The sequence below is a fragment of the Apis cerana genome, linkage group LG8, assembly GCF_029169275.1.
Source record: "Apis cerana isolate GH-2021 linkage group LG8, AcerK_1.0, whole genome shotgun sequence".
Lineage (NCBI taxonomy): Eukaryota > Metazoa > Arthropoda > Insecta > Hymenoptera > Apidae > Apis > Apis cerana.
The window spans coordinates 1968252-1993986 of record NC_083859.1 but is presented as its reverse complement, the minus strand read 5'-3'; the positions used below and the strand labels follow the sequence as shown (position 1 = coordinate 1993986).

Here is a 25735-nt window from a genome sequence, read left to right as displayed (position 1 = left end):
AATTACTTATTTTTACTTTATTTTTTATATTTTGTCTAATTTTAGAAATATTTATTTTTTATTTACATATCTTTTACAGTTGTCACAATTATGATGGTAAATGTTTTTTTTACAATTTATTTAATTATTGAGAAATTTTATGAGGAACAGAACGAATCACTTTGCTTTGTTCAGGATATTTTGTTTGTTTTTGAAAATATTAAATAATTTTTCAGATAAAAATTTTTTATTAATTTTTTTGTTATTAGCAGAGAACATAAAAGGAGTTGCGAAAATCAATAATGCATTAGTTGACAGAGGTCAACATTTTCTATAAAAAAAAGTATTATATTATATGTTTTGAATACGAAAAAAAAATTAATTTTATTCTTAAAAAAATTTCTTTTAATTTTCATATCAAAAGAAACGATAATATATGTAAATAATTATGTCAAAGATGAGAAAAGAATGGATAGATTTAAAGATAAAGATAATTTTTTCTCTATAATATAAAGACTCCATTTTAGCAACTTAAGCAAATGAGGAAGCAGAGCGAGGAAAAAAAGGATATCTAAAAAATGTATAATTTCATAGACGACACATGATGACAGTAATCGTTTAGAATATATTTACAAGAGCAGTACAAAGAATAACGCGATATTACACGTACATATTTCTTGTTACGTACACTAACAAGTAATTGGTAAGCAGGTGAACAGTTTAATTATTAATCGAGGCACGTGACAATAAGGCATTTCTACAAAGGATAAAATACGATCGTGCATATATAAAATATTTTGTTGTTTTATGCATTATTTACTTATTATTGAAAATCTCTAGATTTATTTAAGAATGATTCGTGACTTTTATATTATATAATTGTTTTACATTAAAAAACTACCAGAATTGTATGTCTTATCAATCGTGAACATTTCAATATGCATATTTTTATTAAAAAGTATTTTTAACAATATGAAAAATGTTTTTACAAAAATTTTATTTTTTTTTATCATAATTTAATTTTTTTCAATATAAATTTCTCTTATATAAATTTCTCTTTTAAAATTTCAAAATCTATAGATAATATATTTTCATAAAATATTTTGTTCTATAATTAATAACAATATGATTAAAACAATAATAACCATTAAATTATATTAAATTTTCATTTTATTTTTAAAAAGCGTAAATAGCAAATATGTTCAAGATGAGTTCTATAATTGAAATATTCTGTATCAATATTAAATTATTATCAATACTTAAGATTTTTTACTATCGGATGTAAAATTTGTATTGTAATTATGATCAATAAAAATAATCTTGAAAAATATATTTCAGTTACTTTCCAATTATCTTAATTTTTTCCAAAATTATTATTTTTATTTTATAATAAAATTAAATAAAAAATGATAGCAATACTAGCAATACCGTAACTCTAACATAATTTTTCTGCGCAATATTTAAAAAAATTCAATTAACACACACATATATATATATAGTACACATAAACAAAATAAAATAATAAAAGCAATACTGATTTTATATATACACGATCGTATAAATTACATTAGTGGACGTCACAATGAAAGTTGTGTTAGTACGTCGGTGCAAAAAATGCGTATTTGTGTGTTTTTTATCGCTTCTTTGCGTGTCTCCTTATACCCATTACACAATAGTATACATACATTGTTCGTTAAGAATGTGTTCGTGTATATATGCGTATGTATACATGTGCAAAGTTTACAAATATGGTAGAAAGATTTATAGTTAGAAAATCAATAAATTGAAAGAGTTTTGAGATCAAGAAATATCGAAATTAGATGATTGAGCGACATTCAACAGGTATGGATTGTACACACAGTAATATGATTTCAACATTGCGGTGCGATATTTTACATAAAGAGTATGAGTGTTTCTGTTGATAGAGAAACAGAAAGAAAAAAAGAAAAGAATAAAAAAAAATTTTTATAAGTTAAAAAAAAAAATAAAATAAAAAATATTGCATTTAAATTTTTTTAAATTTGACTTTTTTTAGAAGAGTTTTTTGTAATTATTTAGTATTTAAGAAAGAAAAAATAAAGCATAAATACATAGTATTTTTGTAAGTAATTTGCATATGTTCATTTTTCAGACATGATTGGGAATGTCAAACAATGAATACACATATATATTAAATAAAAAAACATTCATGAAGTCGATAGTCAAAAAATGAATGAAATGTGATCATGAGATAATTTAGACAGAATTTACACAGTCATACACCACAATGTTAGTCACATTTTACCACAAATATTATTTATTGGAACGTGTGCGAATTTTACTTTTTGTTTTTTATTCTAAAACAAATGACAAAAAAAAATCAAAAATATTATATATCTTTTGATATCTTTTAAAATGTTTACAAAATTCGGACACGTTTAGTAATTCAATAAAAATACAATTTACATAATAGATAATTTTTCTATCAATAATATATGTCATTGGATTGTAACATATGAAATATATATTTTTTATTATGAATTAGAATTTAGAAAAAGAATTATTCCTTTTTAAATTCAATTTAAAAAAATTAAAGAAAAATTTTCAATTAAAATTTTTATTTATATTAAAAAAAAAAAATAAAATAAATATGTGTGTTACAATCCATTAAGAGTAGATAATGAATATTTTTGTACGTACATCAATCATTTAAATAGAAAATCAATGATTTTTAAATCCCACACATATCTCTCAACATTATATCGAAGAAATTTATATTCGAATTTGAACTAATTCTGTTTTTATAAAATTTCGTTTTTTCCTTATTAAAAAAATATTTAATTATCAATTATATTATTTTTCTACTTATCAAGAAATGATATATTTTAACATAATGTTTGTGCAAAAAATAAATCAGTTGATTGATGCAATCGATTTATTTAAAAAAAATCATCATTAAATAAAAACGATTATAATTTATGCAAATTAATTGTTTAAAAATCATTCAAATGTAAAATATAAAAGTAGAGTCAAGAAGTACACATTTAAGATTTCTAACCATTAAGAAAAATGTTTGCAATAAGTTAAATTTACAAAAAATAGATTAGACTGTACAAATTATGTTACAATTTATAAAATACTTTTAATTTTTTTTTAACATATTATATGTAGTAGGTGTTTTATTAACATTCTTGAAGCACGTGCTATATTTTTTTTTCATATAAATAAAACATTATATAAAATTCTTTCTATATTCTCTTAACACTTTATTCTGCTTTTTTCTCGGACTTCTTTGTATTCAATTTTTTCAAAATTATCAATATTCTATAAAAAAATATTACATTAAAAATAAAAATATTTTTTGTTAAATTTTTAAACAATAATAGTCTAATTATTTAAGTTTATATTAAATTATATATTATTTAAGTTTATATTAATTATATATTATTATATCATTATTTTTCAAATCTTAAAATAGTTTTAATTAATCTTATGTCAAATCAATTGACTCGCACATGCTTGAATGTTACTTAAATAAAATGTTGCCAAATATAAAAACCAAAAAAATGTATTCTATAAGAAATACGATATCATTATGCTGATAGCTGAAATATAATCATAATGTGTTTACAATGTTCTATGCGTGCGCACGCGTGCATATGTTTGTATATTTCTATAATTAAACATGTCTATATACGTTTGTATAACGTGTATGTATGATAAAAGTTTAAGAGTTGGGAGGAAAAAAAGAAAATATTGAAATAATACATTTTAACTTCAGACAAAAATCATTATCATTGACCGAGCAATAGGCGATATAATCCGTATGGTTATTATGATCATTATTAGTAATAATAACAATAACAATAATAATGACGATGACGACGACGACGACGACGACGACGACGACGACGACGACGATAACGATAATGATAATGATAATGATGATGGTGATAATGATGATGATGATGATGATAATGACGATGACGATGACGATGATGATGATGATAATAATAATAAATAGTGATTGTAGTAATAATAATAGTAGATAGTAATGATCAATCGATAACGATAAATGATGGATCTTTAAAAGGATTTATGATAATTATTATTCTTCATATACTGTATTGACAATAATATAACATGTAACAACGACCGGATATTTCGAGCACCAACGAAATAACGTTTAAACTAGTTACGTTTAAATCGAGTAATTGCAAGCACTTTCAAATTTTTGTTAATTCTACTATTTTTTTTATCAACATAGAATATGGTCAAATTATATTAATTGATAAATCAAGGAACTGAAAATAAAAAATATTTGCGAATATATTAAAGTGAAATCAATTTTTTTTTAAAAGAGTCTATTAAAAACTTTTTAAAATTTAATTATAAAAAGCAAATAAATTAATTTTAAACATATACTTTATATACTATTAACTAATTCAATAATAATAAGTATTTTATAATAGATTGAATTCTGTTATTATTTTTTAATCCCTTATTCTTACATATTAAAAATTTCTTTACGAATGATATTAAGAAGAAAAAAGTAACTTGCATGTGCCCGATTTTTACGCGACAATTGCCGGTACCATTTTTATACAGGTGTGTCCATTATTGTACCATTCTCAGCATGGGGTATTTTTGACGTGCATTATTAATGAATAAACGAACAAGTATATATCCTTCATCTTAATGGAATCATCTCGCAAATTTTTATGGATATATAATAGTCTTGATAACAACGTGATTAACGAATTACAAATTTTGATCAATTGAATCTTTGGTACTTACAGAATGTTATCAGAAGAAACTTCAAAAAAAGAAAGAAAAAGAAACAAAAAGGATAAACAAAAATTGAGAAAAAAAAAATACATGCAAAACAAATCAATTTCTCTCCTTGTCACAAATTGATATTATTATAATATATATATATATATATATATATATATATGAGAGAGAAAGAGAGAGAGAGAGAGAGAGAGAGAGAGAGAGAGAGAGAGAGAGAGAGAGAGAGAGAGAGAGAGAGAGAGAGAGAGAGAGAGAGAGAGAGAACGATAATAACAAATAAATAAAAAAAAAGCTACTTTCATTTCTGTCTTCGCAGATTTATCACTGTCTACTTAAATGCACAACATTATAATACGCCATAATATATTTTTTCTGTTTTTTTTTCTGTTTGTCTGTTTAATAATAAGATCTATATAGCACGTTACGCGATTACTTTTAACTTCAGTATAATTACATATACAATGTTTGTTATTTTTTTCTATTGTTAAAATCTTTTATATATTTCTTTTCTTTTTTTCTTTCTTATTTTTTTCTTCATTGTACCTTGCGCTCAAAATGTTTAAATGGGCCGCTCTTTTTTTTGTTTGTTTATTTGTTAATAGTACAACGTAAAGATTTTCATACTTTTCCGTTTTTTTATGTATATATATATATCGTACAAATAACAGCATATCGCTACGTAATAATATTTAAAAAGTATATTAATAATTATCATACACACACGTTCCGTGTGTCTTAAAACAACTAATCGATCAATCGATTGATTGAAAAATAAAAATGAGAATTCCTTTGAATCAAGGATCATTATGTTTTATATATACATACATACATATATATATATATATATATATATATATATATATATATGTATTTATAAAAAAAAAAAATATATTAGAAGATATAAGAAATAGAAGAAATAAAAAATATATAATATATTTATATGTATTATATATATAGATATATATATATATTATTATTTCTTCTATCTTTCTAATATATTTTTTTATTTTTATATATTATAAAGACAATTTCAAAAAAAAAATAATATCGATCAATCGATTAGACGAGAAATTTCGATAATAAACACGGTTGATAGTAAATAATAAAATGGCGGTATTCTTGAGTTTTATCTTTAAAAATGTGATGTTACATGGCATTATAGATATGTTCAGTATTTTTAAATTTACTTTTACATACGTATATATATATACATATATATTTTATGTATATTATTCAATTTTATCATTAGATTCACTTTTATTCTATAATGACAGTTGTGGCTAGTACATTTATATTTTCATATTAATTAATTCAGCTTTCCATGTCTTCTAACATTATTTTCTATTTCTTTTTTAATTAATCATACTCATTTTCTCAAAAAGTGATACTTGTACCATGTATTATCTTATTGATCATGTTATACATTTATATATATATATATACACACTCATGTCGATTTTATTTTGTTTTAATTTTAAATTCAAGTTATAATATCCATTTATTGGATACTCGATTCGATTTTTTGCGATCGATCTCTACACAAAGAACGATCGAAAGAGAAGAAGATATTTTATGATAATTTGAGATTGTAAAAAAATAAAATAAAATAAATAATCTCGAATTTTAAAAATTTTTTAATATTTTTTTTATTAGTACTATTATTTTATCATTAAAAATCATGTTTTATAGATGAGCTTGGTTATATTACAAAATATTAACTATTTTTTATATTTTTATGTAATATTTTACAAGAAAAACTATGAAAATCTATGTTCGATCTTTTATTTTTTCTTTCATTTTAAATGATAAATAAATAATATTTATTTAAGAAAAGTCTTATTTTCTATAAGTTAATCAAAAAATTGTACGATGGCTTTTCTTAGTTTTACAATTTTTTGCGGAATAAATAGATCATTTCGTAATATTTTGAATAAAAAGGATTGTTAAAAACGATTGGTTCCCAATAGTTCACAACGATTCGTTTTCAAAGGCACCAAAGGTTAATAAATCGATCCGTTAACTAAATTTTTTTTATATATTTACAACACTTTTCTTTGCATTATATATATATATATTTCTAATTTAAAAAAATATTAAATTAGCAGTGTCATTAAAATATGACGAAAAAAACTTTAAATATATTCGAATGTGTAGGATCATCGAATCATTTCAATTTTCATGTTTCAATAGTTATGATGATGTGATCGTGATAAAACGTTTGAAAAAAATTTCGAATATATAGAAAATTATTCTCTTGTTTAAAACGATTATAATTAGTTATAGTTATATATAAAATTCATCTTTTTCCACGGATGTTTTATGAGAAAAACAAAACAGAAAAAGAAGAATAAGAAGAAATTATTTAAAAAATCGAAGCGAGCATCCATTGAGTTTCACACGCGGCCAATAAAAATGGTTTGTTGTCCAACAATTTTGTTCTTGTACAAAAAAGGCTCTAACTCTGGTTTCCTATATTTTTCTATATTCTTTTTTTCTTTTTTTTTAAATTCCTGTATATTCTATAATTTAATGCATTCTAAAAGATGGTCCATTTCGTTTCACAGCATTCCAACAATTTCAATTATAGTCTCCGAGTTTTCAACTATAATATAATCGTCGACACTACGATATTTTTTGTTCAACTCTTGCTAAGGCACAATCGTTCGATCAATATTAAAGAACATGAAATTATTATTTTTTTCTTAAATCAATTTAACTAATTTAACCTAGATAGATATTCAAATTTCAAGAATAAACTGATACTAATGGTATCACTTCATATTTATCCATTATTATTACAATGGATTATCAAATATTTAACATTAGATATAATATATAACAATAAATAAAAGAATAATTTTTTAATTAATTTGATTAACAGGTTAAAATTGACAAAATGCTTTAACAAGAGAATAAAACATATATATTATCATTTAAAATGTTATTGGTTCCATATTGATCTCAGTTGTGCCCCAATCAAGAGCATACACATCAAATACGTATTTGCCTGTATGTGAGTGTAACTTATGCATACTTTTTTTATCGTCATATTAAAAATATACATTAAAATGATACGTACAATTGTGTCGTTAACGTACACCATTTAACAAGTTCCCTACCTTAAGAGGTATCACTACGTATTTTTTATTTTTCACTTGGGTATTTTACAATAAAATAGATCGGTAAGCAAATCGTAATTCTTGCCTTATTGCAAGATCATGAGTACCGGTGGATCAGGTAAAACGATTTCTCAGACAGTTTAAGAATATGTCTAATAATCGATAGATTAGCTACATATATATTATAAAAGAATATTATATGCTTCATAATTTTGTATAAAATCTATATATATTATAATCGAAAATTGATTTTTAGATTTTGTGCACTAAGGGTAAAAAATTGAAGAAAGAATTTATTAACATATATATGTATATATAATATTATATATTTTCATAAGTTTAAGATGCATATACTTTTAAAAAACCATAAACTTCTTCAATATCTTATATTTTATTTGTAATGTCAAAATATAAAATAAACAAAATCTTTTATTTTATTTTAATTAAGTTAAAAAAATTTTATAAAATCATTTTTTAAAATATAAAAAGCTTATCAATTGTCTCATTTATAATTAATAATTATATCTTGTGCCAAATTCATTCAGCGAACCTTTATGAGATTTTACATATCATTATTCTTACTAATTATAGATGAAAATTTGTGCAAATTACTTTGTCTTATACAAACAAATGAAGCACATAATAACACTGGGTTTTTGAAATATCGCCGAGAAATAATCGTATAATGTCGAGTAATTAAGAAGTAATTATATTATTCAGAGATTTTGAGAGATCCACCTGCAATGATTTAAGAATTGGAACCGATGTAATCGTATCGCAGGTTACTTTTTAAGAATTTACTTCAGGCATGTACACTTAAGAGATATATATATATATATATATACATATATATATATATATACATATATATCAGTTCAAATACAATAAATTTTGCATCAATAGGAAAATGTTTAATAACTAGTGGAGACATATATATATATGTATATAATTATATATATATATATATAATTTTTTTTTAATACATTAAATCTTACTTTTTTCGTTATGAAAAATAACAATTTCTTTATACTTTTTTTTCTTTGATAAAAAAGTGTGTTGGCTAAGAGATTGCACTTTGTGATCATTTTAAAAATTTGTGATTAATCATTAGTGACTATACATTATATATCTTATGTTTCACACACCGATTGTTCGTACAGTCATCAAATATATTTCTAATTGTAACATTAGTAAAGAAACAAATTAATATCGAAGATTCATACGACTCTTCTTTCTTTTCCTTTTTTAACTTACGTATAATATAATCTTCGGTTATAATAGAAGCAAGATTGACTTTCCAAGTTGTTAATTCGTCGACAAAATGTTGTAAAACAAAATTTATAATTTTACTAATTTATAATATGGATATTATCTTCTATTCTTTCTTATTCATTTTTTCTTTCTCATTTTGTTCATATATTTATTTTATTACTTATTAGTCTACTTTTATCGTATCTTTCCGTAAGATATATACTTTTCTTTTACATATAATTCGTCGACAAGTTATCTTTTGCAGACAACGTGAACAAGTCAACCTGCAGGAGGGCAACATGTGGTGCCAGGCACTATTTATTTATATATCATTTGTGTATTCCATTAATAACGTTAATTAATTACAGTAATGTACCAAATATGACTCTTGAGAACAGTTCATATCAGAATACATCCTGAGATTGAGTAAAGCATAGGCTGAGACCATCTTGAAAGCAGTTTTATTTAGGAAGAAGATTTTCTGTACTTTACAATTGCAACCCTATATTGCCAATTAATCATGGATTTCACTAATGAAGCATTTTATAAGATATATTAATAGATATTCGTACTCTATATTTCACATTTAATTTAATTGTGATCCATTGTTATAGAAAAATTATGTGTGCAATAATTATTGTATTTAAATGCTGTTCAAACAAATTTATTAATTCTCATGTATTATTATTTGAAGATATATGCTCGCAGAAGTGCAAGCTCTCGTTGTGTACGACTTCGGCATTAAGGGTTGCAAAGTATCTTCCTTCTATGTCTTTCTTTTTCTTTTCATATCAAATGTGCAAAATACTTGTGGAAAATGTATATAACATATGTATATATGTATACATATACAAGTTCGTGTGTATATACTTTTCTTTCTTGTCAACATTATTAGATGCTTATTTCACATACAATATGTATGTATCTTTTTTATCATCTTATAATGATCAATATATTAATTTTCGAGCATATTTTTTCTACAGAATATCATATTTATTTTGAGTACAGTAGCCGATTAATCATTCAACATTTTTTTTTCTATTAGCGGACATAGACCGTTAATTATAGTTCGCTAACGAAAAAAAAAAAGAAAAAAACTCCACTATTTAAAAACAAATCAACATTTAACAATTCTTTAAAATATACGGGTTAATACACATATGAGTATGAGTATAATACATTTTCTAATAATATGTTTGAATGATTTTTTTATGATTTAAAGAGTACAGTTTTTTCAGAGTAAAGGAAAAAGATATTGCATTAAAAAAAGAAGAAAAAGAATTGTAAAATTAAAATTTATATACTAATCAAATATCATTATTCTCTGACTAGGTATTCAATTAAGAGAGAAATAATGTTTATTGCTCTCGATATTAATTAAAAACATCAATTAACGGATTATGCCGCGGATTGTACCTATCTACCATTATAACGCACAAAAAACAAGTAACAAAGTACATTTATTTATAAATCTCTAAATTGTGAAATCATTAGACATTCGCAAGCTCTTAGAAATTCGGTTGTCGATGCACTTAACCTCCGAAATGCTATACTTCCGGTTTTCATGTCTTAATATCCGTCCTAAATGTACCGCCATTTCCTTTCTTTATTTCGAAAGGAATAACTTTCGCCATAGCGACAAGTATCAAAGACACAATATGCCATATCACGAAGAAAATGACAATGAATTAATGAAATATATACAAACAATTTCCGTATTATATACATGAAAATATATGTATATATATATATATGTATATATATATATATATACATATATATACATATATATATACATATATATATATGTATCCATCATATATAATATATATATACGTGTAACGCTTCAACATTATGGCACCGTTAATCGTCAAACAAATGTATCTTTATATTTGTATGTACGTGTCCATGTATGTGTTTGTATGTATGTGCGTGCGTGTGTATATGTGTGGACTTTAAAATATATAAACAAACTTCGTCCAGCCAAGTTGGATTTCTGCGAAAATCGTTCTTCATTTCACGCGCGCACCCAACCACAAGAAAAAAAAAGAACCATGGCCGAACGTGTGTAAATAATGTAACAAGTTTTTGACTTCAAGTTCCGGAACTTCTCACAAAAGCACTATACGCCGTTGTACGTAGAGGTATGAAACGATCGAGCGATTAACTTTTACGATTGATATTAAGTCGCCCAGCCCTCAGTGATTCTGGAACGCTTCATAAGTGGTCCGTTCTCATAGTCTGAGTTGTTCCCACCATTTCCTCCGGTGTTAGAATGACTCGTTCGAATGTCTGCCACCGTTGCACTACCTGGAGATGGAAGATTTGTTGGTGTTATACTTCCGGAGTGAGACGGCGGTGGATTACTGCTAGGTCTGTTCGACACAAGATTCAATGATTGTGGGCCAGGATGAGGTACATGATGTGGAGGTGGTGCACCGGTACTCGACGAAGGTCCAACATTCAGGGCTGTATGATGAAGGTTGCTATTACTTGGCCCACTACTATTTGAGCCACTGTTGCCACCGTGAGGATCTCGAGGTGGACTAATCGGTTCGCTCTTTATTTTCACTGGTAATGGCGATGTGGCAGGCGGTGGTGTACTACTTGATACGGCTAGATGAGGAAGACCACTGCAATAATGTTGGAGATATCAGATTTGCAAGAAAATTGATTGTTATTAATTTTTTGATAGAAAAATAGTATTAATAAAAAGTATTAATAAATAACACTATTTTTGCCTCAAATTTTTATCGAAAAAGAATTTTAGTTAGTTAATATATGAACAAATGAATAATATGAAAATAGGATGAAAAAGCACTAAAATATTTATTGATATGTTGCTAAAACAATTATTCAAATAAGAAAAAAAACTATAAAATTCTAGTGAATATTGTTTGATATTTTTATTCTCAACTCAGATATAAATATAGAGTACACATTAGAACAAGTGGCGTCGTTGCAAGCATGATTAAACTTTACAAATATTTTTCAATCTTTTCTTAAGAGTTTATATTATAAACTTGTTTCTAATATAACTATATTAAATAAAATAATATTATAAAATAATTATATTATAAAATTGTTTCTAAAAAGTTTTCTTTAAAGAAAATGAGATTTTTATAAATTTTAGTACAATATTTACAACAATTTTTACAAATTATAAATATCAACTGGATGTATAGTTTTTTTTCATAACAATATATAATTATATAATAACATATATATACAATATATAATTAAATTGAAATTTTTTATTTACCTGATACTGGACATGGTGGCTGCCGAATACATTGATAAGTCATCAACGTACCTCTGATGAGACCAGGCTAAACTTCCAAGGTCCGAGGAATAATCGGTAGGTCCGAAACTAGAGTATCCAGCTGGAACTGATGGTGTTTGCAATGCTACTACCGGTGTATTTAATGCAGATTGTGTATGGCCATTCTATATATTCAAGAATAAAATAAAAGATCAAGTAATATTAAATTTTATTGAAGATAATTTTTATATATCAATTTTTATATATTTGTTATATATCTATGAGTAAAAGTTACATTAGATTATTAAATTATTAAACAAATTCTGAGTAACATTTCAAATTATGTTATTTTGAGCTTTGAAATTTTAACAGTACATAAATAATGTAATTATTAATAAAAATTTATCGAATTTTTACGATTTCTTGCTATTTATATTATAAAATTTATATTATAAAAAAAATTTATATTATAAAAAAAATAGAAATTAGTTTTACTTTAAAAAATTAAAAAAGATTAAAATAAAAATATTCAATATGAACAAATATTAAATTGCTTAATTATGTAATGATTTTAAATTATTTAATAATATAAATTGAAATCAAGTACAATGTATACTAACATCATAACTAGTATCTTCGGAAAGAGGTTGTGTAAGAGGTGTTGGTATAACTACTCGAAGATTAGTCCTGTGAGGATGAGGCGGCGGTGGAGGAGGTGGAGGTTGCGGCGAATGCCTAGATGGATTACTGCCTTTGTTTGCACTGCCTCCTCCAACTCCTAGTGCCGGTGAAGGACCTGGACTAGGTGAACCTCCTAATGGTGATGCTGATGGTGGATAACCATTACTCATCTCCAACATTCCTCCTGGTGGATACACTAAATATAATAGAAAAAAGTATAATATAATTAATGTTGATTTTTTTGGAAAAGAAATATAACGATAAAATCACGATGCAATTACAAGATCACAATAACTATATAAATAATAAAATATAAATATTTTTATTTGCTGTTATTGTTATTTATTAAATTTATTATTTATTATTATTTATTAAATCTTTATTATTATTTATTAAATCTAATATATAATATATATATAATAATTTTATTTTTAATTTTTTTTGTATATATAAAATAATTAAATTTACTTGATAAATTATATCAGTATTAAGTTTATTGACCAAATACCTGAATCTGTTTCAGAAGACGATGGTCTTGGAGAAATGCTGGTATGTGCTATTTGAGGACTAGATCCAAGTAGAGATTCGCCATAACTATTCACTGGTACGGATACAGGTAGAGAGTAATTAGATTGTCCCATTGCCTGAAATTGTATTAAATCAACGCTAATAAGATCAATACAATATTCAATAATGATAGATTACAAAAGAATTGACAAACATGTCTTTATTTTAAAATTACATTCTTCATTATTTTCTTACCTACTTCTATTACGTAAAATTCAAAAATAAACAAAAAATATGTATAATATATATAAAACACACAAAGAAAATACAAATGCAAATCGATCTTCATCTTTTGTATAAATAAATTTCTATAAAAATGAAACTTGTTACAATTTTAAATCTTTTTATGTTTATTATAAATTAAAAAAATCTCACATAAAAAAATTTAAAAAAGAAAAAAAATAATCTATATAACAAAATATTCTTATATGTAAAAGCTATAAGTATAATTTTTCAAGAATTCTGAGAATTTTAAATTCTGAAGATTTTGTTTGCTAAAATAATTATGATTACTATATTAACTTTTCCGGATGAAGTTCGATGCAATATAATAAGTTGAATAAATGAAACAAAAAACAGATTAACAACTAATCAGAGAAATCTGATTTAAATGTCTGCCAATAATATCGTTTGGAGAATGAGCTGACTGTTTCGTAAACGTATAGTATGTAAACTCAATAATAACTTAAAGAGTGCGAATTAAATCGAACCTACGTCACTGACAAATTGCTTGATAGCGAATTGTTAAAAGCTAATAAATATAATCAGGAATACTAACGAATTGTTCCTATGTTCATGTGAAAACTTCGAGTTAGAGATTCCCAAAGTAAAATAACAAGAAGAACAAACAATTATAAATATCTAGTTATGAATTTCAAAATGATAATGAGAAACAACATATTTTTATATATTATATAGTTTTTGATATAGAATTATTAAAAAAAATAATTTTCTTTTTTTGATTTATTTCTCGCATTAATCAGATTTTTGAAAAACGAAATTGAATAAACTTATATTTTATATATATTTATATAATATTTATATATTAATATTAATATTTATGTTAATATTGTATAAATACAAATATTCTATTATTATATAAATATTCTAATATTTATATATTATATTATATATTTTCAATCTTTACTATTTCATCAAATTCTCCGCATCTTTGTATAAATTTGAAATACTAAAATAATATATTATACTTCAATAATGAAATTTCAATAAGATATATAATAAAATCAATACCAACATACCATACAGAAAACTTTTTCTATGTGCAAATTCCTAATATCTTAACTACTGCAATCTTAACAACAGTAACAACCTTAACCCAATTTTAATCATCCATAATAATCAACAAATATAATTCCCAATACTCTATACCACTCTACAAAAACCAAAACTCTCAGCAACCTTGTATGCCTAAAATTCCTAAGATCGACAATACCTAAATACCCGTGGACCGTCGGCAGGAGATCCACACAATTTTTTCAGCTATCCCAGGTATTCTCCTGACAGGAACATTTTTCTTTTTCTCCCTGTCTGTTCCTCTCGACGTCAGTTGGCCATCGAACAACACAGAACGACGACCTCCACTTACCCGAGTGCCGTTATGTTGGTGCCTCTGCATCATTAGTTGGAACTCCTCGTCAATCTTCGTGTATTTGGCTTCGGTGCGCGGAGTAAGATTGTACTCGATCGCGTCAGGCTCCGGACTTTCTGGGGACATGGCGCCCTTATGTTCCTTCTTGTTGAGTGCCTGCAAGTGTCAGCAGACAGGTTCACGTGACCACACCGCCCGAGGGCACTCAACCTTCGCATGCACGTTAATTTAAATATCTAACATCACATATACATACACATTTTATATATACATACGATTAGTCTCTCTAGTTATTTTTTCTTTTCTTCTTTCATATATGTTTCAATGTATGGGTTCAATGTTTGTGTATGTATTTTTACTATTTGTACGGTGAGAGGTTATACGTGCGTTTACGGGCATATAGAAAAAAAAAAAAGGAAAGAAGATATCGCGTGTCACGCGATACCGATGGTCGACAATGGATTTATGTAGAGAATCCATGAACGACCTTGACCATTATTAGACTCAAAACAATTGGGGGACTGGGTTAGGGAATTGCTGTAGGAATGTTTTTCTAAAGTTAGAAATTTTTAGCAATTTGATATTATATAAGATAATTTGATAATATATAAGAATGACAATGAATAACAATATATTAATTAGTATTGTTTAAAATTCTTTTTTTTTCAATAAGAATTTATATAAAAGAAATAAAAATTGCAATAAATGATATTAAAATGAAAGATTTTTTAAATTAACGAAAATCTTTTTTTCAAAAATTCAAAGAAAAAGTTAAGTATTTTATGGAAGAGAGAAAAAATTATAATTATTAATTTTTTTTTCGATTAAGAACTGAGTTTGTTTTTTTTTTATTAAGATTTTATATAAAAATGTTATATTTTAATTATAAATAAAATTAGAAAAAAGAATCCTTCAATTGATTTGAGCGTAATGAATATGTTCTGTACAATAAGTTGTTGGGTTTTCTTTTTTATTTTTTACCACTGATTTAAATATTGCAACAAACTTTAATTATTTATACTGGCACGATTGAATATAGTTTCTCTAATATTTTTTCTTTTTTCATATCGCCAATATATTTTTTTAAAAAAAGTCTAAGAGAAATATTCTTATCTATTCTCATCTATATAGAATGTTTCACAAAAAATAAAATAATTTTATATCATTTATATTTTTATTAAATAAATAGTTTTTTCTTTTGTAATAATAATAATTATAGGGAATATATATTATTAATTATTACTATGTTACCATATTATTCAAAATATTACAAAAAAAATTTATAATATAAATAAACATTTTACAATTATTTTGAAAAGAAATCACTTTGAATAAAGTTTAAAGAAAAAAATATATAAAAATAATAATAAAATAAAAAATAAAAATAAAAATATTAAAAAAAATGTCAATATATTCGTAAAAAAATCATCTTATTTTATTAACATTCATAATAATAATATAAAAGTAAAAAAATAATCAAAAGAAATGTCCTCAAAATGAAGTTTTTTATATAATGTTTATTTTATCCAGTCATTTATCTTTTGTTAATTTTTTTAGAGATATCAAGTAGAACATCACGCAAGAATATCAAGAGTAATTCTCTGTCCGGCTCTACTAATGGACCACCCCGTATAAAACGATTGAAAAAGAAGATACACAGAAAGAGGCTTGTACCACACGCATGTAGATAATACCGCATACTCATATATAATTTCGATAATCGACAAACTTGAAAAAGTTAATAACCAATGATGATACGCGAGGATATCAGACATCGTGAAATTTTTCTTTGTGAAATCTCTCATTTACTGATGTACCCGTGGAGTTATAGATCAGGCTGGCACTAACAACTGTCGCGTCAATCGATGAGATTATTTAAAAAATATTGATACTATACAATTCAATGCCGTCCAGAATGTTTAAAATTCAAGTTCAAGATTTTTAAGAAATTAAATAATTCTATTGAAAAAATAATTTTAAAAAAAATTTTTTAATCGTGGAATTGATAAAGAATTATGTTGCAATATTTATTTTATAATTTGTATTTATATTTATATTCTATTAATAATATTATATTCTAAAGTTTTAATTTTGTTCTTCTTGAGTCAGAAATTCATATCAAAAAACTTTAATTAAAAATAAAAGCATTATTTAGCATTAATTATATTATTCTTATAAATCTAATATTAAAATTTTTTAAATATAAAAAAAAACTTTATTGATTGAAGAATTCATTTTTAAACCCAATTTATATATAAATCCAAACAAAAACTTGTTTTCACTTGTATCTTTAAAATGCTATTTTTACTAATTTTCTTTTAGAATACATCTTTTTATTATTATTTTAAAATAAATCATAACGGATAGATAGTTGTAAAAAAATTTATTAATAAAATATTTTGGCTATTATAAGCATAGATAAAACAAACAATTCTTAGATTTAAGAATAAAACATAATTATTATTATAATCATTTGTTTGTATGATATGTAAACAATTATTTTTAATAGTTAAGAGTGGCTTTAAGATCTTCTTGTAAAAAGCCTTCTGATCAACTAAATGACTTGAACATATAGTACTTTCTGAGACAACCTAATCGGCCTTGGGCATGCAAAGACACGCTTCAACATTCTCTGACATATTATTTACGTGAACAAGTTTTTTGAAAGTGATGCTCATTCAGATTTAAAACACGTTTATCTTACTTCCGAAGAATTTTTTTCATTATTTAAAATAACAAGGAATATTTTATTATAACACTGGAAAAAAGATTGAGAGATGTAATCTCTTTAAAAAGAATTGAATTTCTTCTTTTATAATTTTATAAAATTTCATGAAATGTAATTTAATATTTTATATATTATCATTAATATATAATAAAAAATTAATTCTTCAATATTTTATTATGAAATAATTAACTATAATATTCTATGTAGATTGTAGTATTCTAGTATTCCAATATTGTATTAAATAATCAAAATAATTTTGTATCAAAACAATTAAAATAATGAAAATCAGACTCAAAAATTCTCATAATATGAGGACTGTTATTTTAATTTATGCATTATAAAAAATTTCTAGTAATAAATAAAGTAATAATTATTCCATTTCTCTATCATCTATTCTATTTTTCATAGATGAGAAGATTTGGAAATATTGTTGGGAAACTTGAAAATTATGGAGGAGAAATCGGCTCACCTCGATGATATTCTTGTTGGTAAGAGACTCGTGGGGTTCGTTGTACTCGGTGTACTTGAGAAGAACCTTGTCCATGTCGGTGCTTGCATACTGATATAGCTTGTTACTCGAACTGAAGATAATCAGAGCGATCTCACAATCGCATAGTACCGACAACTCATATGCTTTTTTCATTACCCCAAACTTCCTTTTGTTGAAGGTCACCTATTAAAGAATCATTAATCAATTATCTTTATTTGCCTCAGCCATCTTGAATTATTTGATAATTTATCAATAAATCAAACTGATAAAACTGATATAATAGTTATCTGTGATACAATAATGATTCTGATTGTTTTTATTTATTTTATGTTTGATAAATATTGAATAATTGTCAAGGAAAATTATAAAAAAAATTATTAAAAATCTGAGACAGAAAATTAAATAAATATTCTGTCTATATTGTAATTTATTTAAATTATTCTTTTTACCTTTTTATTATTTAATGGAAATTATAATACCTGACGATTCCGTTCGTCCGTGATGCGCGAAATTTGAATCTTCTTCCGACCCATTTTTGTAGCGTTATAAAGATGAAACAGTTCTTCGGAACCACTGGATGGAATATTAAAAACACTAAAACAAAAATGATCTTCTTATTTTTTTAATATTACAAACAATTGAACTATCAACAATCAAATAAAAAATATTTTAATTTTTTAATATAACATACTTTTCAATGTGACGTTTACTATAAAATATCTTTCACATCTTATTATGATTTACTATCTTTTGTATAATTTCTCCCAAATAAATTAATATTAATAAATCATTGATTACTAAATCTATAAGTAATTATCAATAATCTCGAATCTAATTCATATGAATTATTTAAATCAATTAAATTATTTAAATAATTAAAGATATTGTCTAATTATGAAAACTGTCATTTTATAAACATAAAAAGATATAATTTAAGATAAGATAAAAATTCAAAAGAGTATTTTTACGTTTAAGTTTTGATATTCTAATGATCACCATAAGGAAATTCGAATTGAAACAGTGACAACTTTCGAACAACGAACAAAAGATTGCGATTTAGCTAGTGATTTGAAAACAAAAAGCGCGCGCGGACCCATAGAAAACTAGAATACGAACCATATAGCTATGTATCACATGCAGTTCGAAACATGCGCGACAGAAGTGGACCATGCATTTCAAGTCTTATACTGAAACGTGCATAAAGCACGTGTCTCGTTCATGTATCGATTAATTGTCCAACAAACCAGTGAACTAACTTCAATGATACATTAAATTCGATGGAGAATAACAGACATGCCTTGTTTATGTGATTTTCTATTCAACTCGACTGAAGTTCCATTATCTTTCAACTAACTTCACTTTCGATCGTATGCGAAACATTAAGCGGGAATTTTGAATGATTTTGAATGATTAAAACTTGTAAACATTCGTGTTCTAAATATTTTTTTTTAATTAAAGATTTTGTGTAATGTTTCTCATTAACACATAAAAAAAAAATAAAATAAAAATAAAGTTGAAATATGAAAAATTTGGTTATTTGTCACGGATTGTCGTAATAATTAATTTTCTTAAAAATAAATATCATAATTATCAAATATCATAAAATTTTTAAATATTTAATTAATAAAATTCAATTGAAAAAAACTTGAATGTTTATGGAATTTTAAAAATAAAACAAATAGAACAATTATTTTGATGAAATCGAAATAATCGAATGAAAATAAAGATGAGATTAATTAAATAATTCAATATAATGATTGATTGATTGTTAAAAAATAAAACTAATTAATAAGCGATTTCGATATTACTAGAATAGCTGAATAGTGATAAGAAATTCAAGATAAAACTAAAAATTTTCTCTCTTACTTCTAATAAAAATATAGATAGCAATAAATTTTTTCTTAATTCAATTAAATTAATGTTCAATAAAGTTTCGTATTTATTTCATAACATTTCATAATATGAAATTTATTAAATATCATTTATATATATTATATATAATTAAAAATGATAAATCGAATGCAAATATATCTATATTGATATATCAGATTTCTAAATTGATTTGAATTGGATTTGAATTCTTAAAAATTTTATTTTTCTAATAGCGATTTTTCAAATCTGATTATAAACAAAATAGGCACAACAAAGTAATCTAATTTGTTATCAAAATTATAGCAGAATAAGGTGAATGTTATTAATTACGATGTCACTGCCAAAGTAAATGTGTAATAAACATCGATTTTTCATTTTATCGATAATTAAGGTACGTAATAATCGATTTTGTTGCTCAATTTTCCTCAAAGTGTATGGGTATATTGAATTATGTTCCATTAGAACTATCACATGCCAATTAATAACGATTATTAATTACCATCTATGATCTTTATTTTTGTATCATAAATTTACATAAATTTCACAATACTGACATTTTGAGGATTTATATTGAAGATATTTCTAATCTTATATTTTATGAATTTTTCAATCGATAAATAAATCGATTATTTCTTTTTTAATCTTTATCATGATATCTTTGAATTGTAGATAATTAATAGGATTAAATTATACAACTTTAAAATATTTAATCATAAATCATAATTCATAATCATAAATCATAATTTATATATAATGTATTATTATACTCAAAACATTGTATATGTATATATAATCATTTATGATCAAATGATATCAATTCAGGATCAAATATATGTATGTATTAATCTATTTGATATACTAAAATATATATATTTTCATTAATAATAAATTTAACTTATAATATTCTTTTAAACAGACTAATTTAATTTCTTCTTTCTTATTTTTTATATTTTTATTTCTTTTCCTAATATTTTTCTATTTTTCATTCATAAGTCATTATCATAATCGACAATTTCTAGGTATATTGAGCATAACCAACAATAAACTGTACTACTGTCAACGACAAATGAATGAAAAAATCAAATTACCTTTACACCAATTATGATTAGATAATGTAGTGTGCATCATGAAAGAATTATCAAGAAGCTTCTTGTATTTCTACTGCATCTTATTTTATATAATAGTAAATTCGATTTGATATTATTTTTTTTTAATGGGCATAAGATTTTTTTTATTTAAGTGAAATTGATTTCAAAATAAATTATTTATCAAATTATAGATATTAATAATTTTAATATTTCTATTTCATTCAAACACTATTCTATACGAGTATTCATTTATTTATTAAATATTGAACAATATTTATAATCGAATTATCATTCCAATAATCAAATAATCATGAAATCACAAAATTCAAATATTTGAAAATTATATAAAAAAAAAAAAATAATCAAACGATCGATTATTCAATAATATTTCCTTGATTCGAAAAAGCTTTCAAATGTTCAGATAGACCGAGATTGGTAAAAACATTGATAGGCTTTAACGTTGTTCTAATTCTAAGCTCCATCAACTATATTTACTGAACTCCCTTTCATTCATTGCAAACACGCGATCTCTCGCTATATGAATTAACGCGAATTTCACGGGCAAACGTTATTTTTGTCGCGCCTATCTTGTGCATCGCGAAATTATGTTGCACCGTCACCGATTGTAATTATATCACGCTCATGAATCCGTCAGCTCTCACGTTTAATCGAAAATGATTTCAGTATCGGTCCTTCTTTAGTTTAACATGCGATTCACTCTTACAAAGTTATTATAAACTAATCATGATTAATCTAATAATTTTGAGTGCTTTTTGTATTTTTACATTTTTCTAAAATATAGAAATTTTAAATTCTTGTCTTATTTCTTTAGATTTGTTGATAAAGAACTTAAAATCGAATGAGATTATTTTTAAGGTTAGATACATAGAATATACATGGAATAAATTGAATATTAATATAAAATATAAATGAATTATTAGAAAGATACACAAATATATTATTAATAATATTATTACAAATTATAAAAAAAAATTAGTAAATCTATTTTTATTAATTTAATATGATAATATGGTATAAAAGCCTATACAAGATATTCAAGTTTTTTTTTAGTAAATTAATAAATAAATTTGTGAATCCACAAATAAAACTATTTATAATTTTATAATTTATTTATAATTTAATTCTTGTAAAAATAAAAATAAAAGTTTCTAACATAAATTTTTCATAAAGCATAAGTGAATTATATATTTAATTATATTTGTCATACTTCGATTCATTTTTTTTTTAAAATATAATTTAATAAATATTCACATACATAATAATATAATTTATTTAAATATATAATTTGATAATGTATGTATACTAATCTATTGATATAACAAAAAAATCTCTTTCCGATTTCTTTTATTTAATATAAATAAGAGATTAAATAATCGAAAAAATATCAAATTTGTGTCGTCATTAGAGATTTTCAGATTATTGCGGTAAGATCATTTTTAAAAAATGATTTAATTCCAACTTCTTTATAATTATCTTCTTTATAATTATTAATATACTTTATAATTATCTATTATAGTGTGATTATACGATAAGTGTAAAGTTACAATCGTAATAAATTCCATCGCGAATTTTCCATTTATTTCAAAACAGAAGATAAAAGATGAATCGTTCATTCAGTGAATGATCTCGTATTGTGAAACTTCGCGAATGATTATTGGCTATCATACATAATGGAAAAAGAAAGTACGAACGAAAAGAGATATTTCTTTGCTAATGACAATAAAGAGAACACTCTGGAGAGTAGAGAGGTTAGAAAAGAGAGGTTACAACTCGCTCGAGTTGTCGTCCGATCGAATTTGGTTTATTATACAAGAGCGTAGAATGTGAAGTGAGGGTCAGCGACCACCGCATATTTCTCGTACACATGTCGTATTTTGCACTTGCGTCAGAAGCTACTCTCTATTGTATCGAATAATATTTCGCTATATATAAAAAATAATTTTCAATTCAATAAGTTTTATATATAGATATTTCATGAATCAATTGCATCTACGAATATTTAAATACAATATCTTCTTTGATCTTTAATTTTAACTTTTTTATTTTTTGTATATTTTTTTTTGTTATTTTATATTTATTTTTATTAATTTTACATTTATTTTACATCTATTTTATAAAATTTTTTGATATTTAAAATACATAATTTTTTAAAAAGATGGAATTGATCAGTTTGAATCCAGAAATATCCAGAAATTTATTGAAGATATATTTAGATTAAGTATTTTATATCTTTTAATTATAATTTTTAAAAAATTTTCTCTATTTCATGCATTTTATATATTATTTTATTTTATTCAATATATAATGCAAAATAAATATAAAGAAAAAAAAAATGTTTTGAACTGTACTACAATAGAATTTTATTAACACAAAAAATTCTTTAAAATTTTTTAAAATCAATCATAGTAATAACATTATCTAATTTTCTCATTATATTTTTGTTTAAAAAATAAATTTGTAAAATTATATAAAAAGTTTGGAATTACTTACTTTTTCTAAATTTTTTAAACAAATTTTATATTCTGTGAGTAATTATACATCTCAAGGCGAATTTTAAGTAATGTCAAATATTGATAATCAGTAGAACTTCGCCATTATCAATATCTTAATTGTATTCACACTATATTTAATTTTATTATAAAGTAATAATATAATATATTCATATATTAATAATATAATCATATTAATAAAAACACGATATTTAAATTGAACATTTTGAACACATTAAATATTAAGTAAATGGACTACTTTAATTTGATGTATCAATTTCGATAGAAGCTCTCACACGAGCTGCGATAACATAAGCTTTATCAATTTTATTCAAAGCAGTACTCATATATGCGTACTGGTATATTATATGACATGTTGAACTTTGTCAAATTTAACTTGTTTCTTTTGAGTATTTTGTCTGCAACCGGATAAACGCTATTTCGATATCGCGACAAGTTTGAATCGCTCGATAATCCATCATGCGATATATCGTTATTCATAAAAAAAGGTATAAGAAGAAATAAAATTCGATAGAGTTGAAATTATTTTTTTTTCTGTTAACATTTAATTTAATTTATAATTTTTTAAATATATAATAATTATTTGTAAAATAAGAAATATTCTTAATTATTAGAAATATTTTTCATTTCCAATATTTTATATTATACAAATTTTAATTTTCAACATATTAATTTAGATTAATATATTTATATTCAATATAAATATACAATATTTAATTATATATACAAATCTTTTATTATAATATACAAATATTTTTTAATATAGCGTATATTTTACAATATATTGAAAATTTATATAATATATAATATTTAAAATGAAAATATTTTGAACAATTACAAATATTAGTTATTTTATAAATAATTATAATGCATTTATCTTAATTAAATAGAATTCATTAATATTTGTAATCATCTAATAATAAGAAAAATTGTTTTATAATTAAATGTTACATTTGATAACTCACCGACTCGAAGTGAGCTCGATCAGTCGAACATCTCGACGGGTCGTTCGCCAATCGATCGATCTTCTTGCGCACACTGAATCGATATCAAAACAAAGATGGCGAAATCGCACTCTCTTCACAGATGTTGTCACAATATAATTGAAGAATTGCAATTGAGACACTCGGTCACACGATATTCAAAATTCCACACATTTATTCTTTATCAAAATATCATATGTCTTTTGATAAAATTTGGACTCGTAAAAGTGACTTTTCAATCAAGTTATGATCATAGAAAGAGATATATTATGCGATGGTTTATTTGTTTTCAAACCCACTTCTTTTTTCGAGAAATATTAAACTAGAGATTTATGAAATAATCTTCGGTCACAATAATAATTTAGTTTAGTACAGGCACGTTTTACAAGCTTTTTTTGAGAATTAATCAGCATCTAATGTTCATTCAATGTCATGTACACGGAACACTCACATGTAGGAAATATATATATTTATATATATAATACGTGTATACATGTATTTAACTATATATGAGAAAATACAATTATCAAGAGGTTAGCTTAGTTAAAAGTGCGAGGAGAAAAGCTTGTTCTCCAGAACGGACGTCAATGGTCCCGCAATCGATATCTCCCACTAACACCCTTGCGAAAGGTACAACTTTAAGATCAAAACAAAACTTCTCTTCGAAGCGATTTCATAGAAATAACACATAGTTTTTGGCACGAATCAACTTGCACTCGTTTTTAACAATTCCATCAACACGCGTCACTTGCTTTGCATGCCGGATTTTGTCGGTTCGAGAATAAGCCAATCACGTATTTGC

At 24.0% G+C, this 25735-nt stretch overlaps 1 protein-coding gene across 8 annotated transcripts in view; it reads right to left on the bottom strand.

The window, feature by feature from the left end:
• Nucleotides 1-584: 584 nt before the first annotated feature.
• LOC107996802 (myocyte-specific enhancer factor 2) overlaps nt 585-25735 on the bottom strand; it is a 60481-nt gene continuing 35330 nt past the window's right edge. For 4 of the 8 annotated variants that reach the window (XM_017055056.3, XM_017055092.3, XM_017055075.3 and 1 more), the window contains 7 exons: nt 18939-19053; nt 18439-18642; nt 15239-15397; nt 13574-13709; nt 13005-13261; nt 12385-12569; nt 585-11755 (listed from right to left, as the gene is read on the bottom strand). In XM_017055056.3, the coding sequence (XP_016910545.2) occupies nt 11305-11755; nt 12385-12569; nt 13005-13261; nt 13574-13709; nt 15239-15397; nt 18439-18642; nt 18939-18992 (1446 nt within the window). In that variant the 5' untranslated portion in view covers nt 18993-19053 and the 3' untranslated portion in view covers nt 585-11304. Of the gene's footprint in view, nt 11756-12384; nt 12570-13004; nt 13262-13573; nt 13710-15238; nt 15398-18438; nt 18643-18938; nt 19054-24915; nt 25160-25735 lie in introns of those variants that run through there. The other 4 variants (XM_062077945.1, XM_017055046.3, XM_017055086.3 and 1 more) reach the window with 3 other exon arrangements.